Below are 26,878 nucleotides of genomic sequence, written 5' to 3'. Positions count from 1 at the left end.
TTTTAATATTAAAGTCAAACTGGTACGAAATAACTGGCTGTTTGTCTGACTATATGCACTTACAGACAAATTATTTCTGTCATGAGTTTTTAACGATCAGATTCCAGCTCAAAATCTAGAGCTGACTGAATGTCTGTGGAATTATGCTGCACAATAATTTTTTATATTTTAAATATGATATGTTGTATTTTTTATTACAGTTTTTACCCTGTCCTATGCACATAAAATATAATTTATTGTAACCAGCTACTATTTCAATACCCACAGACCATCTTACCTTCAAGGCTGCACCACGTGCACACTGATTAATGTTCTCCTGGCTCTGTGTATGGCACGTGCATTTCCACAGTTCTGGCACACCAGCAGCAGGTGAGCAGGTAGATACCGAGCTGCGTCGTGGATGCTGTCTGACCAGCGGTGTTTTATGCTGAATGGGGAGAGCATGGGTGTCATTGGTGTGTTTTAAGAACCCTAAATATGACCGAGGTTATAGTCAGAAAAAACAAAACTGTTTCTGTCGTCCCACAGTTAAACTGCTGCTTTAGCCCAGCTAGCATCTAAGCTAGGTGAACAGGCTAATTAATGCAGGGTCGACTCAGGGATTAAATGAGTGAGTATTTAATTTTGAGTAAAACTGAATTTAAACTCAAATGAAAATGCCACGTTTTGTCTTAAAAAATAAAACAGGTTTCAAGTAAACATGTATAAGAGGTAGATAAATAAATATAAATAAATATGTTCATATGGACCAAAGTGCAGGGGTGAGAGTGAAAGGGTGTTTTGAATGAGACACAGAGATTCATATAGTCTGATTACTGTAGACTCCTCCAGTGCAACCATCTTCAGACCTTCAACACACTCAGCCTTCTTATGACTTTATTCAGTCGTCCTTTGCTTTCATGCCTACAGCACATCAAAAAAAAAAAAAAACAACCACAGACTGATAAAACATGAGGAGCATCTTTTTACAGACACTGAATTTAAAACTGATTAATACTACACCTCCTCCCCTTAACATGCACCTGTTATTTTACTCCACAGGTGCACTTCTGTCTGTCACAGCAACAACCTGGATTAACCCAGGATGATATACAAGATATGGTGAAGAGAGATGAACCTGTGACAGAAGAGTAGAACACGCTCAACAAACAGGTCCAGGTAAGAACCTTCATTTTCCTGCTGCTCCTTCTTATTTACACACCTGTTCAACTAATCAACTACAAAAGATACTCAATAAACTCAACTGATAACAAAATATATATTTTTACATGCAAGTGCTGTATATTATATTATATTATATTATATCATATTATTTTATTACATTATATTATATATCACTGTGGCGTGTCTTACAGAGACAGAAAAGAGCCATTGTTAATGTTATTAGTAACACCTGTGTTTTTCCTTCAAAACGTCCGTGTCATGTGTCATTGAAAAAGTAATCTTAAAAGTAACAATATTACAAAATAAAATACTCAATTACATGTAAAAGTCCTGCTTTTTACTAGTAGAAATAAATGTGCGTGTACTGTCTGCAAAATTAGCTTTAATATCAAAAGCAAAAGTACTCATAATGCATTCAATCTGCTATAATTGCAGATAATATATTGTTGGATTATTATTGCTGATTTGTTAAGATGCTTTCAAATGTTTAATGAGTCAATTCAAATAACTCTCGGGTAGTTATATACTGTTATATAACTTTGGATAATAGAATAAAAATGCATTATATTTTATAAACTCATTATATGTTTTGCATGTAAAACCTATTCTTCATCCAGTGTCATAATATTTTTGCTGGGCAGATCCACCTGTATTGTGTCAGCTTCAGTTTTACAGTCATGCCACTGAAACAAACTAACTTGTGAAATTATTTAGACTGCTGTCATTCTAATATCATCCAAATGGTGCTTGTTAATTTTATTTACTTACTCATTTTACTGCATTACATTTAATTTTACAGAACCAAAACCATCTGTGATTTTGTAAGGTTTTTATTAACTCTTGGAAAAAAAAAAATGTTTATCAGGTAATAATTTTCATTTTAGACGTAACGTTTCCCACTTTTGGCAGGCAACAACAGGCAGAGTGCAGCCAGAGGGATTAGAGCCACTGTCAGCAAGAGAAAGGAGCACAGGAAATGATCGTGGCCCCATGGAGGAAAGTCAGAGGCCAGGGCTGCCAGTCCAGCTGCTGCAGCCCAGGAAAGTGCAAGGTCAGTAGAGTGTTCTGAGAGAGAGAAAGAAAGAGAGAGGCCGAGCACAAAGAGCCACAAAAGAAACACTGAGGGAGGCCAACACGTGGAGAGAAGTTAAAAAAAGAAAAACACTAGTGTAAAAATACATATCCTCCTGAAACGCACAAGAGCGTCATGGCCAAGAGACTAATGTAGAGTCTTTACACTTAAACAGTTACGAATTTGATTTGATTGTCCTCTGGGCTGTACGGGGTCAAGCAGGAGAGCCTGGTGCATAGGTGCTCATAAATCATGTGTCCTGGTGACGGCTGCTCAGACATATTGCCTAGGCATGTGGAGAAGGAGGAAGTACGCTTGCTTGATTCCCCGGCACGTCAGTCCATATAGAACCAAGGTGTTTTCTGACTCATTGAGCTTTTATTAGCAGCAGCCGCAGCTCTGATGGTAGTAATTGATTCTGGCAGAAGAGCTCTGGCTCACAGTTAGACCAACATCTAAATGTAAACAAGTGGAGCCCGGCTAATGTGGAATTTCTTTATTACCCGATACGGCCATTAAAAGGATCAGTGCCACTCCAATAACAGAAAAATCAAGAGATGGTCTCCAGCTCGTGTCGTCTCAGCCAACCCAGCTCCAACTCTGCCATATGAGCATGTCCGCCACGTCAGATGTGAAGAGCAGGCAGAACTGAAAACAGCCGCAAGCAAACTGACTATCATCTATCAAAACAAAAGTGGAAAACAAACAAAGATGCAGCTTTAGACTCCAAAAGTGCAGACATGAAATGGTTCCTCCCAGTCAGGGCGAGCAGGGATCAAAGCAAAGAGCCAGGCAGGGTCTTTCATGTGGGGACCATCTCATGTGCCCCTCTAAGCTTCAAGGCCAAAATATTTCTTTCTTCTGACTGGCGGCAACACAGACAAATAATTTCTTCCGCTACACCCCCCAACCAACAATTTAGCTTTGGACTAAAAGTGTCATTGCAAATAATTAGTTTCCCTTGTCATGGCGCTGCTACAACTAAAATACCTCAGTAACCCTGGTCTTCCTTGGCAGAAAGACGGACAAATCTGAGAGCAATTGAGGTCTTGGCACTACGCACAATTACGACCCAGAGAAGATTTCCGACCTTCTCCTTCTTGAAATCTATTTACCTTCCACAGAAATCACTGACTTGCAGTTAAGGAAGAATCTGCGCCCTTTGCCAAGTTTTCGGGTGCAGATGTTTGAATCTAATTTTACAAATTGCAACAAACGCAACAGCTGAAAGAGTAAAGGAGCAGAACTCCGAATGACTAAAAACTTAACTGACTTTATGTTGAAAGTGAGAAGGACGCCATAATGGAGAGCTGAGAATAAGTATGCATGAACAGAGAGCAGGATTTCTAGCCCTTCTCAGTCGGTCCAAATGATCTCCAGTCTTCCATTTGCCCCCTGTTCATCAACCTCTATTAAAGCAGTTTAAGCTCTGACCTTCACCTCAATAGAAACCAGCCGATTGAAAGTGTGCACACATGTGTGTGAGGGAGAAAGTACACATGCCATGTACAAACTTTTAACAATTCTTTGAAACACCTCTCATGGCAGCGCACACCCAGAATTCTGGCAACATTAAGAATATAAATACAACGATTAAAAGTATGGCTAAGTCGTTCTGATAGAACAAATGCGTATCTGCGAAATATTGCATGGGCGAATGATTTGGAGATTCATTCCACAGTTCTCATCAAAGCCTCCTCAAGTACCCCAGCCAAAATAGTGCCGGACACACAGCTGCACCTTGTTGAGGAGCTGGGTTGATTTAATCTGTGCTAAACATGATCTAATTTAAAACTAATATGGCCCTTGTGTGGTCGAACTGCAGCACAACTTCATACAATCAAACTGATAAGAAGACGTGACCTCTGTTGAAAAGAAAACATTCGGGGGGCTCCTTTGGGTTTTTGGCCCCTAAGGGATTCCTCCTTCCCGTTCTCCCTGACAGCTCGTTACCTGGCACTTGCAGGTGCAGGCCTGTTTGCCTGCTTGTCTGTCCAGTTTGTTTCGTCCTTACTCTCTTACAAGGATATGATGTGTCCTCCCTGCTTAACCAAATCCAGTAAAGATTGTATGCCAATAGTAGATGGCCTCCCAGTGAGCACTCAGCTCAAAGTGGCACTTCCAAACCAGAGCCAGATGACTGCTGGGACACCCCTGGCTCTATGTCCACCTGTCACAGCCAGTGATTGTTGAGCGGCAGTAATTGTACCACGCTGGCATGAAAGCCCACAGGAAATCCCTCCAACAAAACACCCGCCAGGCTGGAATGTTGGCATCGCGCTGGTACTCGAATCTCTCGGCCCGGGGCTGCACCGGCTGAGCTCGAGGGCCATGTGACGCAGCAAGGAATGCTGGAGGCCAACACTGGAGGGGGGAGGAGAGGAGATGGAGGGTCGGTGGTTGGAGGACAGTGGTGGGGAACCGCCGAGGTTAGCGGAGGATTTGGGGAGGGGATTTGGGGCCAGCAGCCGAGGCTGTAGTGCTAATCCCCAGTTGGCAGGCTCAGGAGAAGTGTGAGGGCCTCTGTGCTGAGGAGGCCGTCCATCACTGTGAAGTGCTCTGGGTCCTTTCTGTCAAACACACTTAAGGAGTAAGGGGTGTTCTGCCTTGACACTGGGTAGAGGTACCCAACCTGATGGAGAGGTTTGGATGAATCTATTTTCATGTCAGATTAACAACTGAAAATTGCAACTGAAAAGAAAATTCCCATAAAAAGGGATTTTCTTTTAATGCAAACTAATGAACTAATTGCACTTCTGGGATGTTGCTTTTCTGTGACGCTTTCCATAGTGAAGTGTTTTTGTTCTGCAGCCCTATCCTAAAGGAAGTCATTTAATGCATCTTTTTACTCATGAAAATAAAATAATTGATGTATATTCATGTGAATCTTTTCAAGTACAGCACTGTGCAAAAGTTTGAGGCACTTAAGATTCTTATTCATCACACAATCATCAGGGGAGGGGTCTGATCAATCCCAAATTTATTCTGCAGCATGACAACAAACCCAAACAGCCATGAATTGTGGTGCACTGTGGAACGAAGATTGTGATGGAAATTCTTCAGGGAACATGTTCGTGTAGGAATGCATGTTAGCCAACCTCCCAGTCAATAATCTGGTTCCACTACAGAGAAGAGAGCGAAAGAGACGGAGATAAGGAAGAGTGGAAAACAAGAGGAAACAATCTGTCATACTGTCATCTTGATTCGCCTGAGTTCAACGATCTGATTGGAGGAGGAAGGACGAACTGTAATAATAAATGCAACATATGACTGGACTCTACACCATTTATAACAAGCTGGACGGCCACACACACACACACACACACACCCACCCCTACTGAGAGACCTGAGACAGCATTGATCAGATATCTCTGAACCAGTCCACACTGCAGACTGTTGCCGTGTTGTCTTTATTTGTTCGTGAGGCTTTGCTTTGAAAATCAATCATTAATCATTTACTTGGCAAAGGATAAACATTTAATGCAGCTCCACGTTAAATGGCTGAACAACAGCAGCAAGAAAAGAAAGCAAGAAAGGACTAAACACTACAATTGATTTTTACCGTGACCCAAAGCTGTGATTATATAATAAAACAAATTTATATCTAAGGTCGAATCGTACTGATAAATAGTGAAGTGTATACATGTAGGTTTATAATCAGGTACAACGTCCAGTATATTTCGCACCTAACTTATTAAAACTCGGCTCTACAATTAGCTGCAGCTGAGTTCTTTAGTTGGTTAACAGGCAAGTTTGGGTCACTCACACACACTCTTGAATGCACACACACACACACACATGAACCCGACAAATAAGACCTGTCAGTCTATAGGTGCGGCCCCGCCACAAAGTCACACAAGGCCCCGAAGGACAAATGTTTGTTTCCCCCCTGAGCAGAATTAATGAGGGCATCAGTTCCTGCCACCTCCACTCTGCTGCACCGACGGACTGCGCCCAGCTCCCGCTCGGCCTGGGCTTGAAAGCGAGAAGTAAATATTAGGACTTGACTATTTAGAAAGAGTTGGAAATGTGCAGCCCACGGCAGGGCCATGAGAGGGGCAGCAGGAGAAATGAGGAGTGAGTGGGTCCACTGGCAGAACATCTGAAATCTGCTCCTCAGCAGGATGTGACAGAGATGTGCGCTAATTGCTTTAACCCTTCGCACCTACTTGCTACTTGTAATGGCCCTCTGGTTATCCCTCTTCAAATACAGATTAATCTGGCCTCACTTGCACTCATATGACATTTGTTTCAGTGCAATAAGAATGTAATTGGGAAACTCTGAGAACAGAACAGTGACGAGGTTTGGTGAGCAGCCAGCTCACGTTCAGTTGGTCTTAAATTAATCTGCAGCTTCACTCTTTTGTTTTTTTTATTACATCTGTTTCGTCCTGAGACAGACTCAAACAGTTGCAGAGCATCTTACCGTAGTGTGTGAAGGAGAGCTCTTGTCTCTGCTAATAAGAATATATCACGCACAGATGCCGTGTGTAGTCCTGGATACTTGTATCCAGATAACAGTGTTCACGTGTCTGTGGTGGGCTACAGGATAGCTTTAATATACGCCTCAAACTCCTGCAACTACGTCTGCCCTTCCCAGTCAATACACCAGAAAAAACACCACGTCGACAACTCTTAATTACTAGTTTAAATGATAAACTGGCATCCATGTTGTCTTTCACCTAGAAATCTTGTTGGACTTTCTACTTGTAAAAATAAAGACTGCTGCTCCATCTACTCATCCATTACTGATTGTTGATCTGGGATTAAGTTACACTCTTGATGATTATTCACACAGTGTGTCTAATTTGGGCAGGAAATCTTTTTATGCTTTCATGCTGTCTTAACAATCTTTTGTGTCCACAACCAACTCAAATGAGATTTGTGTGTGAGATACTGCATCTTGATTGTGTTCTCACTTGTATTTTAGTTGTTGTGAATCTGTTTGCACAGGTTTTAAAACAAAGCCTTTCCAGGAGTTTTTATTGATACATGATTGTTCGACCACACACTGATCACCCGTGTGTTGGAGGAGGGCAGTTAGATGAAACATGTTAGTAAGCAGGGTGTATCTGGAGGTGGAGGAGGTGAGACTGAGTGTAGCCACAGTGACTGCTCCCCTCTTGGCTAAACCAGCATGTAGCTTTTACAGCCCAGCCGAGGGTTGAGTCCATTCCAGCTCTAATATAGGCCAGTAAATCAGGCTGGCGTCAGGCTGCAGGTATAATGGACCTGTGGCCTGTGGCTGAGGTCTCTGGGTCAGACACAGAACGGGACGGGCTTCTGCACCAACATCGTTCCTCAGAGCTCCACCTTCAAAAACTTGACAAAGACGAAGTTAAATGTAGATTGTGTAGTCACTCTCCTCCTGTGAAAAAAAAAATGCACAGAAACTTTTAGAAATATTACATCTAAATAAAACCTTTTTTTTGTTGCTGTTGTTGTTTTTTTGTAATGTAAAGTTTTTGTTACATCTTTGTTTTTATTTTCTTAGCTTTGGGCATCATTTCGTTGGCCATGATAACACTTACAAAATGTCTTATCATCCTGTCATCGGTACTGTCCTGTTTTTGGCTTTGGATTTCATTGTAGCATCTAGGGTTGTCAAAAAATCCATACTCAGATACTAATCGATACAACAAATTAGTAGCAGATTATATACTCATTTGCAACAGTATCGATACAAACAGTGCCGTCTTCGCCTCCTCCAGTTGACACACAACTTCATACAGCACCAGTGCAGACAGACAGGCACACAGCCCCCCCCCCCCCCCCCCCCCCCCCCCCATCACTAGCAGCTGAACCAAGAACGCTAGTTGACGTTCACAACACTGAGCTGGTGTCAATAGCATAAAACTAAATTAACAAGTGCTGCTGCTGAAGGGCCTTCGCAACCTGTTTTAGCTGAAATTAATTTATTGATTGATTGTTTAACTATTAGCAATTACCCGATAGCCACATTAGCCGTCTGTTATCATTAAGCTAGTGGCTATGGCTAATAATAAAATGACTAACGTTAATGTGGGAGCAAGGCAGCAAACGTTATCAGTCCTGCCCGTCTGTAACGTTGACAGACAGTTTATTTGACAGAATAACGCAATTATTTGTGTCTTAAAAGTGTTATGTTTATTATTAAGTCCCAGATTGAAGCTGAGAAAAGTCGACCAGCAACTAGACAGAAACAGCGGCGGCCTCCCTTACCAACACTATTTGAGCAGCAACAAAAATATGGTGCCAGGTCACCAGAAGCACAGAAAATAAACACGGCTGTAACTGAATACATTTGCATGTCATATATATATATATATATATATTTTGCACTACCTCAGACAACCAAAAAATAGTGTTGTCATTGATGCTATTGTTTGTATTGTTCTAATCTTTATTTGAAAAGGGGTTAGGGTCATTTTTTCTCCCTGTGGTATCGAAAATGGTATCAAGTATCACGTATTTTCCTGGGTATCAGTATCAAGTTTAAAATTCTAGTATCGTGACAATCCTAGTAGCATCTCTGTTTTCAGCAATGTTATCGTAACCAATTTAGAAAGAACTGGTCGAGTGTACTTTCCTTTTGTATGTTGTAACAAACTGACAGAATAAAGTAAATACAAACAGATTTCAAGTAAACTTAACAATTAGATATGAAGTATAAATACCATGAAACTTTAAATAATCGAGAAAACTGAAAAGAGAAGTTTATTTAACTAACATGAACGTATCATATTTTAGTGGAAAACTAATTACAAAAACTGAAATTATTATTTAATTTAAATAAAGTGATGTAATCGTTTCTTTCTGAAGTATCACAGGGTCTAAATAGTGTTTCACAGTGAGAAGAATTGAAATATTGGGTGGGAAACAATTGATGTTTGAAATTTTCTGACAACAAAACAGGAGCCGCTGAGATCAGCCAAGATATGTCTTTATTGATTTGGCTTTTCAAAGTTGGTGAAGCTCTAAATATTTCAGCACCTGCTTCACTTTCAGTAGCAGGTTATTGATAATTGATGGCAGCACATAGTTTCCAGTTGGGTATTCTTTATTTGAAAAAAATGTTTTCACTCTTTTCCCACTGGGCGTGTCACTAATCAGACAATGCACAAATCAAATCAGTGCGGCAAACAGTGCTAGTCACACATAATGACTTTGCTGGCCACCCGTCCCACTCACTTTTTTGCCAAATCAATGGTATTACCTCATTCAGACTGAGAAATATGGAAGCAATTAAAGAGAAAGAAAGGGGGGGGGGGTGATCTGGCTACCACTCAAAATTACCCTTATGTTACAAATATAGGAGAGATTGAAACAAATATGCATGTGTATAAAGTCGATTCCCTCCTCACTTCTATTGCTTTTCCTCCCTATAAAAAATGGTTCTTTTAAATGAGAGCTCAAGTTGAAAGATTTGCGAGGGCAAAAGACTGATTTACTGTGATGCGCTTGAGTTGCAGCAAGAGAAGAAATGTCTGAATTTTATGCCTCAGCCATTCATTTGAACAACTTGAGAGAACAGCGGCATTTAACCAGATCATGGGGGATTTGAGCCGTGCACTGAGCTCATATGGTCGGTCTGTGTGTATGTTTCAGCCACTCAGCAGCCGTGGCTGTCAAAGGAAGTGGAGGAGCAGTTTTAGCACCAAGGCCTGGACTTGTGTTCAGCCTGAGATCTCTGGGTTCACAGTGATCAGCAGCCTCCTGAACTAAAAACTTCACATTCAACCTTTGGGCCACAGTCACAGCGACAGTGGTTTATTTGTCAGAGCTAAACAGGACTCACATCTGTTTTCAGTATATCAAAATATATGACAAAGGCCTCTTCGAACAGTATCTACTTATGCATTTTTTTTAAACCAGACACTGAAACAAAGGAATGCTCAAGCTTTCAAATGGAGATCCACAAATCAATACAGAGACTCTTAGTTTGTTCCAAATGTCTCCAAATTTTTGTCTTATTTAACAAGGAATCAAGGAAATCTGTTCCTCAGTTCATAGAAATGTTGAAACTAGAATAAATGAATTAACCATGAACATCTGTGACACATAAGACGATATTGTAAATCTGGCAAATGCATCGAAAAACAAATGAAAAACTTAAACAACTTCACTGTTTCCTTTGCATCAGTTGGCGGAGGGAAATAATACTAGTAATCCTAAGTCTTGCGTAACATCAAGACTTTGTTCTCATGTTTTCCTCAGTATCCTGCCATTTTTTTCATATTTGCCATTAAACAGATTCCTTTGATGTGTTTGCGTGACATCAGTCAGCTTGGCAGCACATGGCAGCTGACTGTTAGATTAGGATATTACCAGGGAAAAGTACTTCACGCAGGGTGATGAAATGCAAAGGCAATAGGCCTAACGCCTTAACTGATCTGTGGCCAGTATGGGGGGGCGGGCCGTTCCATTTATCAGATCATCACAGCTGATCTTAATGCATCTGGCTAGGTGAATGATTTTCATCACTGGCCCTCTCACTCTGGCCTTAAACAGAGGGAGGTTTCATGTCAGCCGTGGCTAAAATAGTTTCCAGCACCCTCTTCACAGGACAAACACACAATAGGCAAAAAGCCTGTAAAACTGTGACTGAAGTTGTCTTCACATTTGTGACCTGATTTCTTTCTTGAATTATGTGATGAAGTTTACATAGTTTAACTCAGCCAGACACTGGGCAAACATGGCGGTGTTTCACTAATCTTCATGTGAATAAAGCTGTGCCGCTTCTCTCTTTAACCCCTCTCAGTAATGTTAGTTAGCTATTTTTTTCTCTGGGTTTGTTGACTCCTCGACTGAGGGTGCAGCCTGCTCTGTCGGCCCCTCAGCCAGATTTACTGTGATTACACGGACCAGTGTTTACTTTTCCCAGAGTGCTTAGCTCGCTGTGTCTTTGATTCATATTAATTCAGTCTCACTCTTTTTTCTCCCCACGGCTCTTTTCATCTGTCCTGCCTTTGGTAACTTATGTTGATGGTCTACCATCCAGATAGGCACCCATTCACTGTATGTTAACATTATGAAAGTATACATTTATTTTTTTGCTGTGTTTTAAATTATTTTTTATCCCAAACTGTGTGGCATCTCATTTAGCTCCTGCTCTTATGGAGGGTGTACAACTCAAAACTGAAAATTATTAGATTCAGTTTCACAGACGTGTCAAACATCACAGTGAAAATGTAACACAGATGTTTAATTGTAAATCAGTCAAATTGAGGAATCATTCAAAATCATGCTGTTAGAGTTCAGCTTTAAAACGTGAGTTGGCTTAATGTGCCTATATATGGCCAAGTCAATGTGCCGACACTATCCTGCTTTGTGTGCTGTGTTGAATTATAGGCGTACTGCAGTTACCTTGTGAGACCAGTAACAGTCATTGTATAAGACTCATCGTGACTCAGAACAGAAAAATAAAAATCTGCACTGTAGCTGAGCTCCTGTTTGAAATGTCCGACTGTAATAAAAATTAAAATCTTAAGCAAAAAGAAGGATTACAAAATATTGCTCTCACATGTTGACGCACGTTTCATGTTTATTATATTGTTTTTTGTAATGAATAAAAAAAGCTTAGAGTAGATAAAAGTGATTTGTTGAATCCTTGTCATTAACACCATCTGTTCCAGTTCTGTTCAGTCATTATCAACCTACAAATTACACGTCTAAATATTCACAAAACAAAAGAAGAGTCAGTCACATGGAACTGACCCGCAGAAACAACGAATAGAAAATGAAATGAAAGAAAAAAAAACGTAAAAAGCATAAAACACAAAGACATCGGCATAAAATTGAAGGATGACACATGATAAAACCACTTAAAAGTTAATATTATTTCCATTGTGTCATCTCAGGTATTTATTTGGCCAAATTAGTTTCTGACTAAACACCATAAACTCTCAGTGGTGTCACTGTCGGCTCCTCAGCTGGTCTGTCTTTATCTGGAGAGGTGCATGCTTTGCATGATCTGCTATCTCCCCTCAGCAACATGCCTGAGGACACACACACACACACACACACACACACACACACACACACACACACACCAAAACAAAAAATGGCCTTTAACAGCACATACTGTTGGGTGCCTATTTAAAGGCTGGAGGGTGGGGGTGAGGGTGAGGGTGGGGGTGGGGTCCGTAAAAGTCCATTTACAGTACGGGTCAGTACATCTGAAAGCCTTTACCACTGCAGCCAAATTCTTTGTCTCCCTCATTCACAGCTAGTTATCTAGACTGTAGGCTGCACAAAGGCAATTGGCATTATATTGTTGGGGCTGACATTAACCCCTCGATATTTTCACTGCTCTCCATTAAAGTCCTCTTTTCCTTCTCTATTACCAGGCAATTCCCACAGAGTGCGGGGTCACACCGACCATGGAGAGATACTTAGATACGCTCTGACAAAGACTGAGGGAAAAAAAGAAACATAAACTCTAGTGGCGATTAGTTCCGTTTTTATTGTTGTCTTTACTTTTGTTTGGTCTTGGTTTTGGACACAATGGCCCCTAACAGCCCGGATGAGGGCGGCTCTAAAGCTGCTTTTTACCTGATCCTGCCCAAAATGGCAACCCATTCATGTCCCATTTACTCTCACAGTCACTCTTCCGCTCCAGGGCAACTTTGTGTTGACAGATAGAAAAATGGAAGGTGTGGAGGAAATTTATGTTAACAACAGGTTCATATTGTTGGCACATTAATTCCTTACATGACTGTGTCCAAGAGAGATATTTCAGAAGGGTCAGACAGAGGTCACTCGAATAGCCGCACGGCTTAATGATAACAGTGGTTGCTCAGAAGGGTCAGCTGGCCAGGTTCAGCATTTCCAGACTAAACAGGTCAAACTATCTAATCTTCAGAAGCGTGATGAAATTACTCTAATGTCATGCTTAGGTTTTAGTTGTGATCATTTCAAGTGGTTCTCGTGTGTGACAAAGAATTTGTCTACCTGATTTAAACGTTTACATAAGGACAGTTTTGTAACTTCAGTGAATTCCTGGGCCTGACTGATGATGGAAATAGAGGTAATTTTGTGAGACATATAAAGGGTCTTAGCACAGAGCTTCAGAGGGTCAAGAGTTCAGCTGATTCCCTCTTTGTCAGTGATGTGCTTTACACATTCCAGGGAGTATTTGGTATGTTTGAAAATACACGTAAAAAAAACAAAAAAAAACAGAACTTATGAACTTTTTTGCAGCACATACCAAATGTGCTAAGAGGAACATCCATACAGCTTTGCATGACACTTCCACACATACTCAGACACAACAGTATGACTTTTCCTCAAAGGTAGTTTTTCATGCAGAGCCACCTGCACTTCGAGGACAGTACGCGAGTCCTCAGTCAACAGATGAGGCTTCACGTTTCTGCAGCAGTGAACTGAGTGACAGACAGCAGTGGGTGGACTCACATATACACACATATGGACACCCTGTTCTCCCAAACTGCCGGGCTGAGGAATGCCAGTGACTGAAGAGTCCTTGAGGCTGTCGATGGACTGGGCTGCGTGCAGACGGAGCGGACCCCCGCTCACCTGCAGGCAGCAGATACTCCCTGTCTCCAAACCAAGACCAGGACACTGAGTCCATCCTCATTGCCTGTTTCTGACTTTAAACCGCTACGATACAACAACATGAAAACTGATCAAGGATTACGTTCCTCCCCTCAGTCATACTGTTGATATCCACAGTGGTTCGTGCTCTGTTAGGACATTAAAGAGTCTGTATATCCAGCCTCTTGGCACATTTCTCCTCATTACCTGAAATGGTATCAACTCTTCTCAACCTATGTTTGTTTCCAAAAATGAAATAATATGAAAAGGACATCTGTGAAACGAGTCCAGCGAGATAAAACGGCCACTAAAATCTAAATGACTGGTGGTAACTTTCCCCCCGGCCTTGTTTTTCCAGTCTGTGGGATTGTTTTGGCAGTTTCTGTGTGCGTCCACAGGCTCGGGTCAAGAAGTGTTACAGCTCCAGTGAGTGTGCAGCTTGGTGCTGCGATGCATCATGTGAGCTCACAGCATGGGCCCTACGTCCTCCACAGCTATTTCTGTCAGTGTAAAATCATGAGAACCACTTTAGCCAACACAAGGCTGGTCAGAGGGTAATATCTCGGCTCGACACAGCGCCAAGTCTGTTCCCTCTGACAGGCCCACAGTCTGGCTTTATGTTCTAAATAAATTAGATTTCGGTCTTTTTTTAAATTTGATGTTTGTCCATTGGAGGTCTGACTCTCAGACAGATGAATGTTTGAGTGTTAAAGCCGGGGTAGGAGTGACAGAAAACCCTTTGCAATGGCCTTTGTGAGGAGGTGGAATGTCCAAACAAACACTTTCCCAGGGTTTGGAGAACTCAGAGAACGATCCCAACAGACTGTCAGGTTGAACCCTGCAACTCATTATGGACTGTGCCGAGGTGATTTGCAGTCACACTGTGCTATAAGTTGTGGTAAACTGTTATTTTATACCACTTGGATTTGCAGCAATTTGCACTAAATGTTGCTTAGTTAGAAAATAATTACGGATTTGTCTTTGCCAAAATTCTGTAAAATGAGCCACACAATATGTCATTAGAGGTGCAGTTACAGGAAAAGGACAAAAACATGCAGTATCCATGTAAAGATCATGGTGAAGATCATTTAATTATTTTATAAATACTTCTTTCTTTATTTCAGTATACAAAATAACAGTATGTACATCCACACAAAAGTGGTTTACAAAATCCATGAGTTCAGCTCATATGCTCTAAAAAATAGAATATATTTTGAACTGCCTGCATGTCAGACATAAAGATGATAATGCACCATTTCACAAAGTTCTCAATTGTCCTCTCTCAATCCACAGGGATGCAGTCATGATCCACACAGGACACATGGTGAGTCCAAAACATCAACCACAAAAATGTTCCATGATTGAAAAAGTACTTGAAGTTCCCTTTGTGTTTCCTTTTCCTCTATTGTCCATTTCTGCAGAGGAAAAAAGTTTTAATAGTACCTAAAAAAAAGTACCACGTGGTTCCACCAGAACCCATCGAATCCCGTGGAATAAAGTCAAACACAAGTCTCTGTCTAGTGAGGGAAAAAGACAATCCCTCTCCTCCAGCATAAAATCCAATATTATTTCTTTTTAATAGAGATATAATAAAATAGACTTTCAATATCCCTGGTGCGGGAATTCATAATCATTAACAAGAAAAAGAAAATACCCAGGAGGACGGCGGCCTTCACGTAAACCGACTGACACTGTCGCCACACTCTCCACATCCAGGTTTGTGAAGCGAAAAAGGTTAGAAGCCCAACTGGCAGTTTGGAGATTCGATACAAAAAATGATACTGACACAAGAATAGACCACTTCTCCTTGAGATACACATGCTAAAGCTTAAGACAAGATTAAGCCTTCTTGGTACTGTAGTGCTTTGGTTAATCTGTAGCCTCGGGTGGCTGAGTACATGTAGAGGGCCGCAGGTGTGGGTGGCGGCGGCGGCAGCAGCGGTGGCGGCATGGACTCATTTGCAGACGTATTTCTCCACGATCCGCTCACACTTCTTGCAGGTTACGTAGCAGCACCAGTGATACTTGCAGTGGCAGCGCTCCACCAGCTTCTCCGTGTACGGGTTGTAGCCACGGCCGCAGCACATCAGGTCACAGCTGTCACTGCCAAGCGAGGTTTTGTTGCACTGCCTGAAAGTAGCATAGACAAAAACAAGATATTAGGTTAGATATGGAGGCTAAGAGATATGGAGGCTAACATATTTCCAGTTTGGTTCCCTGCCTAAGACAGTTAGGTTTACAGCGTCATCCTAAAACATTTTGTACAATCTCACAGCCTTTTAAAGACCCACAATAGTCCTTTAAAACTGCTTGACCGACCAGTGTGCCTTAACCTTTTGTGAACTCCCCTCTTCCAAACATTTTTTTCTTTCATTTGCTTTGTGTTTCGTCGTCTTTGGGCAGCGAATGCTTTGGAGTCTCTCATTTCAGAAGCCCGAGGCATCTTGAATGAACAGAGAATAGCCCCGCCGTAAATCACAGTGAATACACAGCGCTGCCCTCCCTCTCTTTAGCTGGCCCTCCTCACATAATTGCATTGTTTTATGATGGCAGAGTGTTAATGACCAGTGTGGTGAGAGAGACGCTGAGCTGATGGCTGCTGTGGGAGTGACGGAGGGAGGACGGGGGACAAGAGTCACTGAGAGTGTAAGACAGGTTTATTACATGGCCCCCCCCCCCCAACACACACACACACACACACAGTTATGGTTTGTCAGGAGGAAGATCTTGTTAGATCGCTGCTGTAAATTGAGCAAGAAAACAGGCCTGTGCATCTGATTGTTTAAGGAGTGCCACAATAATGTAATTTTGACTAAAGCACAGACTTCAATAGTGTTCCTCTTCCCAGGGCCGTGACACATTTTTTTTTAAGTGATCACATTGTATCCATTAGGAGCTGCTGCTAAAATCCAATCTCCCTGTCCCACATTTTCCACTTAGTCAAAAACCTGAGTCTACAGTAGAATACAATAAAGGTACCCACACACATGCACTCACAGTTACTCATACAATGACATCAGCATCACACATTCATGTAATGACGGCAGCAAAGCGGGTGTCTCATTATTTGGCAAAACACTCTAAAGCTGCAGACTGTGTGTGGCTGCTGTGTTATCAGGCTGTAAGGGACAGCACTGGGCACAGTGAGTGTCCTTGACATGAACCATGTCTTCTGGTTATCTGTGGAGTGGCATAAGGCTGAGGGACACATGATACATTCAGTCATATGATGCATGACATTTACAACATACAACAACATCACGTGCCAATTAGTGGACCTTGGCGGTTTACACAACCATGAGTGCAGGCTGGTAATGTTGAAGAATGCTGAGGTGTGTGGACGCACAAAACTTTTCGAAATTTAAATGAGATGAAGTTTTTAAATGAACAGAGAAACTTCAGCGCTCCCTCTGTTCACCCTCAAAACTAATGCCTGAGATACAACCTGTCCTTCTCTGCAACGTGTTTATGGTAAAGGGGTAAATTGAATGAGCTTATAAAGATAGTGCTGCATATGTGTTGCATATTTCTCTGATACTGGTAACCCCAGATCTCACCATGTGTCAGACCCTCAGATAATGGTTTGCCTTGCTGCCCACTAACTTCTCACAGACCACAAACCAGAAGCACTAAACACTGCCCCAACTAAAACACTGGAGCTGAACAGTGGAGGTACGTAAACCTTTATCTTTTGGGGGCCATTAGCTATTTTCCCCATTTGTGTGGCCCTCTCCAATCGATATCAGCTCTGGCACACTCAGTCCCAAGAATAACTGCATTAGTCAATGTTTCAGATAGCAGGACAAGGACTCTAGTCACATTGGTCTTTTCTCTGACACATGCTCAGACAAGCCACAGACAGAGCACTCTCAAGGGCCACAGGCTCTTATCAGCCAGTCTGCAAACTCAACGGTGCCACCACACAGGACGCCACTTCACTAGAGTCAACATCCTGGATGAGCACACATCCAGGAATGGTCATTTCCTTTTTGTCAGCTGTGTGGGTCTGTCACTGATGCTACTCCAAACAGCATAGAGCTATCATTACCACTAAATATCCCCTTTCATGCACACTCACAAGGTCAAACACAATGAGGTGACAGCCTCACCTGTCCTGTGTGCCAACGGAGCCCTGTTTGTCATTCTTGGTACAGAAGTCCGGGGAGCTCTGCAGGTAGACCAGCTCGTTCTCCCTCACCGGCCTGATGTCAATGTCTTTAGGTACCAGCTGCTTGCGCGTCCCCATGGGCCGGTGAACCACTTTGGTGGCTGACAGGTACTTGGTCTTGAGGTCCATGGCGATCTCCCTCAGGTCTTGCAGGCCTCTCCAGCAGGTTCTTATGGAGCAGGAGCCGGACACCCCATGGCATTTACATTTCATCACCAGCGCGTCTCTCAGTGCCTTGACATGAGGCAAGAGGACAGGGAGGTTAGAAAGAGCTCACTATATATGGGATTGACATTCATACAAATAATATACTGTACAAGGCAGGTATACAGAACCGGCACAAATACAATTACAATTTAAACTGCAATGTCCGGTTTAGAACAACAATTAGAAACAACATATTTGCATTTTTCCCACTCCATATTGCTTACCTGTCTCCCGACCTCACTGTTGTGTAGGTGCATCAGTTTGTTTGCGTGGGAGCCGGCACGCTTCATCTTCATGGGAGCATCAGAGAACTTGGAGCCCATCATCAAACCGTAGTGCAAGTTGTCAGCGCAGCCCCCCCAGCGATAGCCGGGCTCTGGGATCTCCGCTGGGATGGGACCGCATGAGCACAGACGCAAATCTCCAGAGGTGCACGCCCGTGCTATGGTGTGGCTGATGGTTGCAGCAGAGAGAGCGTACACGAACGCAGCCTCCCTCGTTCCTGTCAAAAGACAAATCCAAATTATATTTGCTTGTTTTGTCCAGAAGAAAATCCTCAATAAACAATTTAGAAACTGGAACCAGCAAATCTTTGCTTTAAAGATGACTTTAATGATTAATTGATCATTTAAATAGTTGTTGATTAATCAGTGAATCATTTCAGCTCTGGCAGTTATTATTGGTAGCAAAAGATCTGTAGACAGTGTTTGGAGCTCTAATCAACTTCTCTGCTGTTCATCAGTTCTATTTCCCAGTTTCCTTCTAAGCTTTTCAACTGTCTCAATGAAAAGAGAAACTGACTGCCTGCACAAAACATATCTATCAAACACAGCCCATCACCGCCCTTTCTGTAATGCAGAGTGAGCACTGATGTAATTGGTGGTGATGTGTGTACACGGAAAGCACATATGTGGAAGGTCGGGGAGCAATTGGAAGTAAGGGAAGAAATCATGTATGACCGTGGGCTGGTTAGATCAAAGCCATCCCTGAACAGAGATGAGCCATTTCCTGTTCAGTGCAGACTGTTCATTTGGCAAAGGGGCAGCTATGTCTTTTCTGGGGGGCTCTGCATAGCTCCCCCACCCACAACCCTGCAACTGCCTCTGACTGATTCAAGGTCCCTCTGGCAACAGAGGCAGCTAAGTAAGTCAGCAACGCAAGCAGGCGTGCAGTCAGATAATGCTGCAGTGTTCAGAAATAACAAGCCAATTATTAAATCATCAGAATGTACACAGGCTGTGAAAGAGGCTATTCTCAAATAACAGCTTCAGTACAAATCCCTGCTGAAGAGTCCTCAGGAATAAATGATGGAATAATTTTGCAGCAAAAAAAAAAAAAAGTGGAAAGATGAAGCCACACGTCATCTTACAGCCAGAAATCAGTTTTGAAAAGGACATGATTCTGTATCAAAGTTCAGTCATGTTGTGGTGTCTGAGCTCAGACACCATCAAAGGACTGAAGATCCTCTCACCAGTTCCTGACAACTGAACTGCAATCCATGCAGGACTTAATGACCCTGGTTTTGGGAATTCATTGAATGTCAAGCGTGACTGTAAACATTAGACTCTTGTGGGTAAAAAACTTGGAGCAGCTCTATGGAAACAACAGAGTCCGCACTGTCAATCCAAACTGTTTATGACCATACCTCGGTCGAGGTCTGGACGATACTTGGGGGCATCGGAAGGGATCTCAATGGAGGAACAGTTCCAACGCATATCAGCGAAGGTCTTCTGACATGTTTTCTTGACTTCGCGGGCAGCTTGGATAATGGTTTGCATGAGCTCCAGGTTGCTGCGGCACAGCTGAGCTTGGGAGGACACCATGCCGGGCAGCAGCTTACAGTGGTGAGTCTGGTTGATGTGTAAAGATGCAGGAGCGTGTGACAGTGCTCTGCAGCAGGGGAGAGATAAACAAGAACATGGGGTATTAGTCAGTATAAATTAAAGAGCACGTTTTCTCTTAGTTGCAGTGGTTATGGCAACAATGGCGATAATTGCTTAATCACATGTAATTTGTTTTATGAGTAGTGGAATTATCATGTTTATAAGAATAACAAAGCATGCTGTGAGTTTTTTTATTTACAGTCGTGTGTTAGCGATTTGAGTTTCTTGTGTACACGTACTTCAAGCCTGTGAGACACATCAAGTTTGGATAAACACTTGAAAAACTGAAACAGATAATGCTTCAGGCAGGGAAATATTTTGGCATGCATCACAGAAGAGAACCATCTTATCACAGTGAAAATCCCAAGGGAAACTCAGCTGTGGATTCATAAAGTATAAGTGACATGTTCTTGGCACACAGCTTTTCTTTTGTTAAAGCAAAGAAGAGGCCTCGAGATACGCCAGAAAATATAAAAACCCCACTAAATTCTGGTCCACAGTCAGACGAAGAACCACATAGATCCCTCACCATTTGTATTTTCCACCACAGGAAGCACCGTCCTCTGTGGCCTCAGTTTGACATGAATCATCCGTTTACAGACTATAAAAGGGCGCACACATTTGATTTAAACAATTTAAACTTACTATGGATTAACTTAATAGAGAAACCGCAGGCGGAGCAGGTTAGCTCTGATCTCTGCTTTTTGTGCTTTGCACTTTGCCGAGAGTTCGTGAGAACCAGGCAGCGCCGCCTGCACCTTGGCCTGTTTTGCATTAGGGGCCGAGGGGCCGCCACTCTGTGCCCAACGATAAGCTGTGACTCCGCTGGTCTTGTGGTAACCCGCCACTCACAGGTGTTTACAACTGCATCTGTTTTGCATTTCACCGCTGTGCATTATCAAGACCGTAGGACTTCGCGCTTAGATTTAGCACATGCCATCCCAGCACTCGTGGCACATCTGCTGAAGTCCTCCCGCTGAGAGTATTACCACCTCTCAGTCTGATAAGACGCCAGGGATATTTCTGGTAAAGCCAAACCTGAAAGTTATGTTTTGACAGTGATCAGATATAAGGCGCGGACATAAATACTCAGATAAAGAAATAAACAAAGGAACACGCAAATTGTGAAGAAAAACCTCCAACACCAAACAAAACTCTCCAAAACATTCAGTTAAAACATAACAAATTCAAAAAATAGCAACTTGGGAATTTCATGTACTTTCCAAAATTATTGTGAAAACTATTGTTTACTTTTACTGCGCCTTAAAAACAGTGCGGTGTTGAGTGAAGGTAGTCAACATTTGTGTCAGCTTCCCTCTTCACTATTTTTACACTCGTGAGGCCTGACGAGACAGTGACATCACTGCTGCTGTCTGCGGCGCCATGACGCCTCGTCATCTCGTTTTCTCTTCTTATCGTTTTATTATTATGCAGCAGGGGGTACATGCAGTCTGAGATCCTGGACCTGAAACATGCCGTCTCCTTTTACTGAAGCTGCATTAAAGTTAATAAAGCAAAGAGGTTTCCTTTCATAACCTGAAGAGCTGCCAGCTAATCTACCTTCTCCTTCATCAGATACACATGTACACAACACACAGCCCTCCCCTTGATCAGGAGCAACCTGAGGAATGTTGGGGCCCATTTCAAATCTGCCATGGGCCTGCAACGCCATAAAACACTGAGACATGAAGCAAAGAGCCACACAAAATCCTGCATCTTCATGACATCTGTTGTGACATTGTTTGAATGTAAAGCCGTGTAAAGATGGCGACTCGCCTAAAGAAAGAAATGGCGGCTCTCCTGCGAATACTTACAGCCATTTGATGCCAGAGCAGACCTGAGACAGCAGCAGAGCTGTGAGCACGCCAAGAGGAAGGACATGAGAGCTGCTCCTCATGGTTGGACAGTGGCTGCAGTTCACACAAGACACAAATACAAAGGGCGGTTTGGCTTCTTGGCTCAGACTCAAAGGTCAGCGCTCATGACACGGCCTCCTCTTCTGAACCCTGTAATAAATATAATAAAAAATATCAGTGACTTTGCAGTGCCACGGTGGGCCAGTTCCACATTTTCAGTATTTTTCCTTGATGCGTTGATGTAAGAACCACTGGTTTATATCATTTAAAAAACAGGCCAAATCTGATGACTGAAAATCTGATAAAGGAATATCGTTTTATTCACGGTCAGCGATCTCAGATCATTTGCTCGCTTTAAATCATGAATAACCACACAACAGAAAATAAACTGAAATGAGCATAATCATTGATATACTTTCTAGGTTTTTCACTGACACTGTAAAACGATTCATGATGATACAAAAAACGTTCAGCTTCCATCTACATGCAAATAAACAATAAACAAGACGAGTCATTGCAATGAAACCTTCAAGACAAAGAAACCTCTAATTCTCATAGAGGGATGCAGTTTATCTGTGTTACATGCTCAGTGACAGTAGACACAACGCTGACTTCCCTTCAAGAGTTTTAAGTGACTTTATGTTGTTTCATAATCTGCTGAGGTTATTTTTAAATATACAGAATCATAAAATATGGTGGCTGGTTGTTTTTCTGTTGTAGTTGCTTTCACATTGCTGGTGAGATTTACATGGATGAACTCTGGACACGTTCAGGGCCCGTTTCCCATGATTTAGTGCGATCAAGCTGCTTGGTTTATTTGCACAGATATTTTAGTCTCTGTAACTCAGTGTCACCTCTGCTCCACTTGGAAAAATGTAAAGAATGAGAGTGACAGCAGCACAGATCAGCAGTAATCTGCAGCCGCTGGCCAGGTCAGCGCATCACAGGCATTATCTGATAGCGCTTTGAGCTGATGATAAGCAATCTCTTTGAAGAGAGCTTAAACTGAGGCGTTAAAGCTGCAGGTAGTTGATAATGGGCCTTTTTAAAGCAGCGGAGTTCCGGTCCTTGTCGCTGATTGGCCGAGACGCGCTCGAAACTGTGTGAAATCACTTGTATTAATTATTTAAATGAGCTGACTGAAACTCCCCACTGCACCATTGTGTATTACAACCACTTTTCTAGCTCCAGAAGTCTGACCTTTGGGCTACAATAATAAAATAACCAGCCTGCCATACACTATCGATTAAAACTCAAGTATTTCCTGAGCAATTTGCGGATTTGTTTTCCGCTCTGCGTCAGATCTGTTGGATTCACTGTTTCAATGCACATTTAGGCAAAGTGGTCTGAATGGCAGCTCCGGTTTCCCCCGAGAAGATAAAGGCTGATAGACTCACACACCATCCGATGTGTGTCTGTCATCAGCCACAGATAAACTGGGTAGGGCACACCTAGTGGATTATTAATCATTAATCATGTATAATTAGTGGAGATTAACTAACAAGGTCGCACAAGGATAGCCTATAACATTTTTTATAGAAACCTTATGACAATTGGATTTTCTAGTCTGTCTGTGAAGACAAAAGTCTCCATGAGGAGAGGCTGAAAAGTCACTTTAAAGCGGGTTGCACCCAAACTCACCTCTTTTAGACTACGTGAAATTAAAAAAGATAACTAGCCTATAAAATCTGTGTAAAATAAACTGGAATAAATTAAGTTAACCATTATTTCTCCTTTCTAAAACTAATCTTGGTTACAATTCTTTCCATACTTTTTTTTCCCCAGCAGATTACGCCTCTGTAGAAAAACAGAGCAGTCAACTTTATATTCACTGAATACTCCCTCACTTTAAACGTATCCAGTAAAATACCCACTACACCCTCTCACTGCAGCCTAACTTTTCCTCCAGCCAGACGCGTTTAACCTCACCTTTGCTGCGGCGCTCACTTCTTTCCGTTCAATAAAGCGACGCAGGGAAAATAATAATAAAAGCGGCCGGAATATCCTTCCACAGAGTCTGAGTCGGTGTCAGCCTGAAGCGCGAGTAAAATCCAGCACGGGGTGGTAGAGTAGCTCCGGACAGGTAGGCATGGTGTGTATCAGAGCCAGTGTGAGTGTGTGTATATGTGTGAGAGAGAGAGAGAGAGAGAGAGTGTGTGAGAGACAGAGAGGTCTGAGCAGAGGAGAGTGAGTGAGCCTGAGTGGGGGCAGACTCAGCTCTAAAGTACCCCTGCCCCGCTTTGATCTCACTGCTGATGTCAGACCTGCATTAACATAAGAAAGCGCGCTGCGGCGGGACCAGAGCGCAGCTACTGAGAAACACTGCGCAGCGTCGTTGGACTGATCCTCCACTCCAAGTCCTCTGGAATAGTCCCATATTATTCCCACAGGGCGCTGAAGTGAGTTATTGTGCGTCTGTGATGATGAATAGTCGATACAGTGACCTTATTTTAACGGCATTTATAGTTTCTCTGGTATCTTTATCATAGTCCCATAAAATTCCTTTAAAGATTCCTCAAGTTCCCAGAGGACACGTTGTGGCGCCCGTTTCATGCTTAATGGTAACTTATAGTTTCATGTCACCAATTATTCTATAAAAGATATATAGCTATAAAATATTAGATGAATTAAGCTGGTGCAAATATATAATCGCCTACCTGGTAAATGGTTTTGTAAAATATGTTTTTTATATGTTAATATGTTAAAATATTTCCTATAATTACAATTAAATCACAGTTATCTGTAGTTTTGTTTCCTTCTTGGCAAATCGTTATACTGTCCGTGTGAAACGATGAAATCACATTTCAGTTTTAACACCACGACAACGATAATGATAAAAGTCCACACATCTTATATTTTACTCTTAAGATATAAAAAGTTAAACAGACACAAACTGAATCCAACGATCCACGTGAACTGTAAACGTGCATTCATTGTTCTGAACAGTGAAATTAAACACAGGCACTGCTGATTTCATATATAGCCTATATGTTCTTATGGAAAATGTGAAATAATTGAATCATTCTATAACACTTAATGAAAAACTCCATGTTCCATGATTTTGATTCAAATCCATTTAGAAACAATGTTATACATTCAGATGTTATTGCATGATATTTTTTAACCTTTGTGCAACACAAAGAAAACTGGCACTATAAGGATTCAGCTGTGGTCTCTCATTTGTGAGCAAATTATTTTCAATATGTGTAAAAGAAATGTCTAAGTGAAATGTCACAGTCACAGACACACCCTTTCTACCATTACCTGCAGTGAAATATAATGTGCTGTTTTTGTGTTTTGATAAAATTTGAAATAGGAAAAAGGAAAAACTTCCAATTTGAAAGTTAAATGATGTTCTTTATTCACTATGACACAAAAAACGTGTTTTATTTATTAATGTGGATGCTATACAACAGTTAGAACATATGTAGTGTAATACAATGTGACATGACATTGTGTTATTCCAGGTACACACATGCACACACATGAACGCTGTCCAACACATGTTCTAAAAAAAAGAAATTCAAGTAAAACCTCCCTAAAGTTACAGAGAGTTTTCCTGTACTGGCAGATTTCCTTAAATATTAAACCACATTGTAAGTGATACGTTTCCGAGCCAGCTGTGGGAATGTAATGTATAGTTTCCCTGAGAATCTGCTGCACCTCCAGCGCTCAGACAAAGGCAATAGTGAACTGTTGTCCAGACCTTGACCTTGCTGGTATAGCTAACATGGCTTGCCTCGTGCGCTGCTGGGTGCTCCACTGGGACCAGGAGATCGGGTGTTGTCATGCTGTCTCTGGACCAGACACATTTACAGACCACAACAAGCCCCCACCCCCCCCCGTCTGGGAACACCTGGATCCTGTGTCCAAATCTGTTTGCCAAACGGTCCGCTGCCATGTTTTATACACAGTATGATAGCCCCATATGTGTGTACCTCATTTACAGTGGGGTTGTGATCCTGGTTCCAGAGAGACTCCATGTGTTTTACATGGCAGTCAACTGTGAATGGGCACAGGTTGGAGCGTGTGTGGGAGTCGTGGAGCTTCCAGCAGGACCGGGCCCGTCTACAGACAAACTTTTTTACACACAGGCTCTCCATTCCTGAGCTAGGATCAACACGCAGCCCCTTGATCCTCACATCTCACCTTCCAAGCAACACGGGGGGGGGGGGGCACCTTCTGAGAGAGGCACAGGGGGGTGAGAGAACCACTGGAGTTCATGATAATGAAATAACTCATGTCACACAACAGTGGAATAAGAGTCCAGTCGTTATGATAGATAATCCACATGTAGGATCAAAAACAGCTTTACAGAGATAATGTTACAGTTACATGGGTTTTTTTTAACAGTCACTATAATCAGCTTTTGACATGGTGGGATTACTGGTAAAAAAATAAATAAATAAGATAAGTACAGTATGTGTATGAAGAACACGTTTGTGGAAAACACATTTCCACGATTCCAAATCGCATTGTGTTTTTTATAACATGCTGTTGTTTGACGCAGATGCGGTTTCACCTTGAGCTGGATGTTTATTTTCGAATGAGTTCCAATCAGTAAATGAGATGAATCCTTTTGGATGATTTAGAACCACAGAGAAATATTTCAACAACTCAAAATGTAAATGCACATAAACAGAAACTGTAATTTATTTGACTTGTGTGCAGTCTTTTACACAAAAACATGTATGTCGCTATTTTTGTGTTGCAAAAATATAGTTATAATTTAAATCTTCAAGAAAAATATGAAATCTCTAAATTGGCTGAATGAAGAATGGAGTTGGTTCTGCTCTGACTAAATACAGTGTTAATATTTGGGAGGAACAAGTCCTCGGCTTCACAGCACTGGGCCATTGTTCTTTGAATCTCAAGGGGGTCGAGCCGTTATCATGAATCTGGAGGCTCATCAGGGGGAAGTAAGGACACTCAACTTTCACCCACCAGGATCAGAGCCTGAATGGGTGCAGAGTTACTATTATGCCCCTGGAAA

At 42.1% G+C, this 26,878-nt stretch overlaps 1 protein-coding gene and 1 long non-coding RNA gene across 3 annotated transcripts; one reads left to right on the top strand and one right to left on the bottom strand.

Moving 5' to 3' along the window:
• Positions 1-330: 330 nt before the first annotated feature.
• LOC130181976 (uncharacterized) lies at positions 331-18,487 on the top strand. Of its 2 annotated transcripts, none has more exons than XR_008829645.1 (5): positions 331-369; positions 1,042-1,158; positions 2,074-2,215; positions 15,065-15,095; positions 18,398-18,487. It is a non-coding gene; the product is annotated as an uncharacterized LOC130181976 (long non-coding RNA). The 2 variants fall into 2 exon arrangements; XR_008829646.1 differs by lacking the exon at positions 331-369 and adding an exon at positions 528-610.
• Positions 14,832-24,173, bottom strand: wnt11 (wingless-type MMTV integration site family, member 11). Its single transcript, XM_056396474.1, has 6 exons — positions 23,815-24,173; positions 21,844-22,035; positions 19,792-20,036; positions 18,371-18,648; positions 17,881-18,173; positions 14,832-15,901 (listed from the first exon to the last, which is right to left on the bottom strand). Exons 2-6 carry the CDS (start codon positions 21,924-21,926, stop codon positions 15,727-15,729), a joined length of 1,074 nt encoding a protein of 357 aa, XP_056252449.1. The 5' UTR covers positions 21,927-22,035; positions 23,815-24,173; the 3' UTR covers positions 14,832-15,726.
• Positions 24,174-26,878: the final 2,705 nt, after the last annotated feature.

The sequence above is a fragment of the Seriola aureovittata genome, chromosome 15 (assembly GCF_021018895.1).
Source record: "Seriola aureovittata isolate HTS-2021-v1 ecotype China chromosome 15, ASM2101889v1, whole genome shotgun sequence".
Taxonomy (NCBI): Eukaryota; Metazoa; Chordata; class Actinopteri; order Carangiformes; family Carangidae; genus Seriola; species Seriola aureovittata.
The sequence above is the reverse complement of the archived record's forward strand: the minus strand, read 5'-3'. Positions and strand labels throughout refer to the sequence as shown.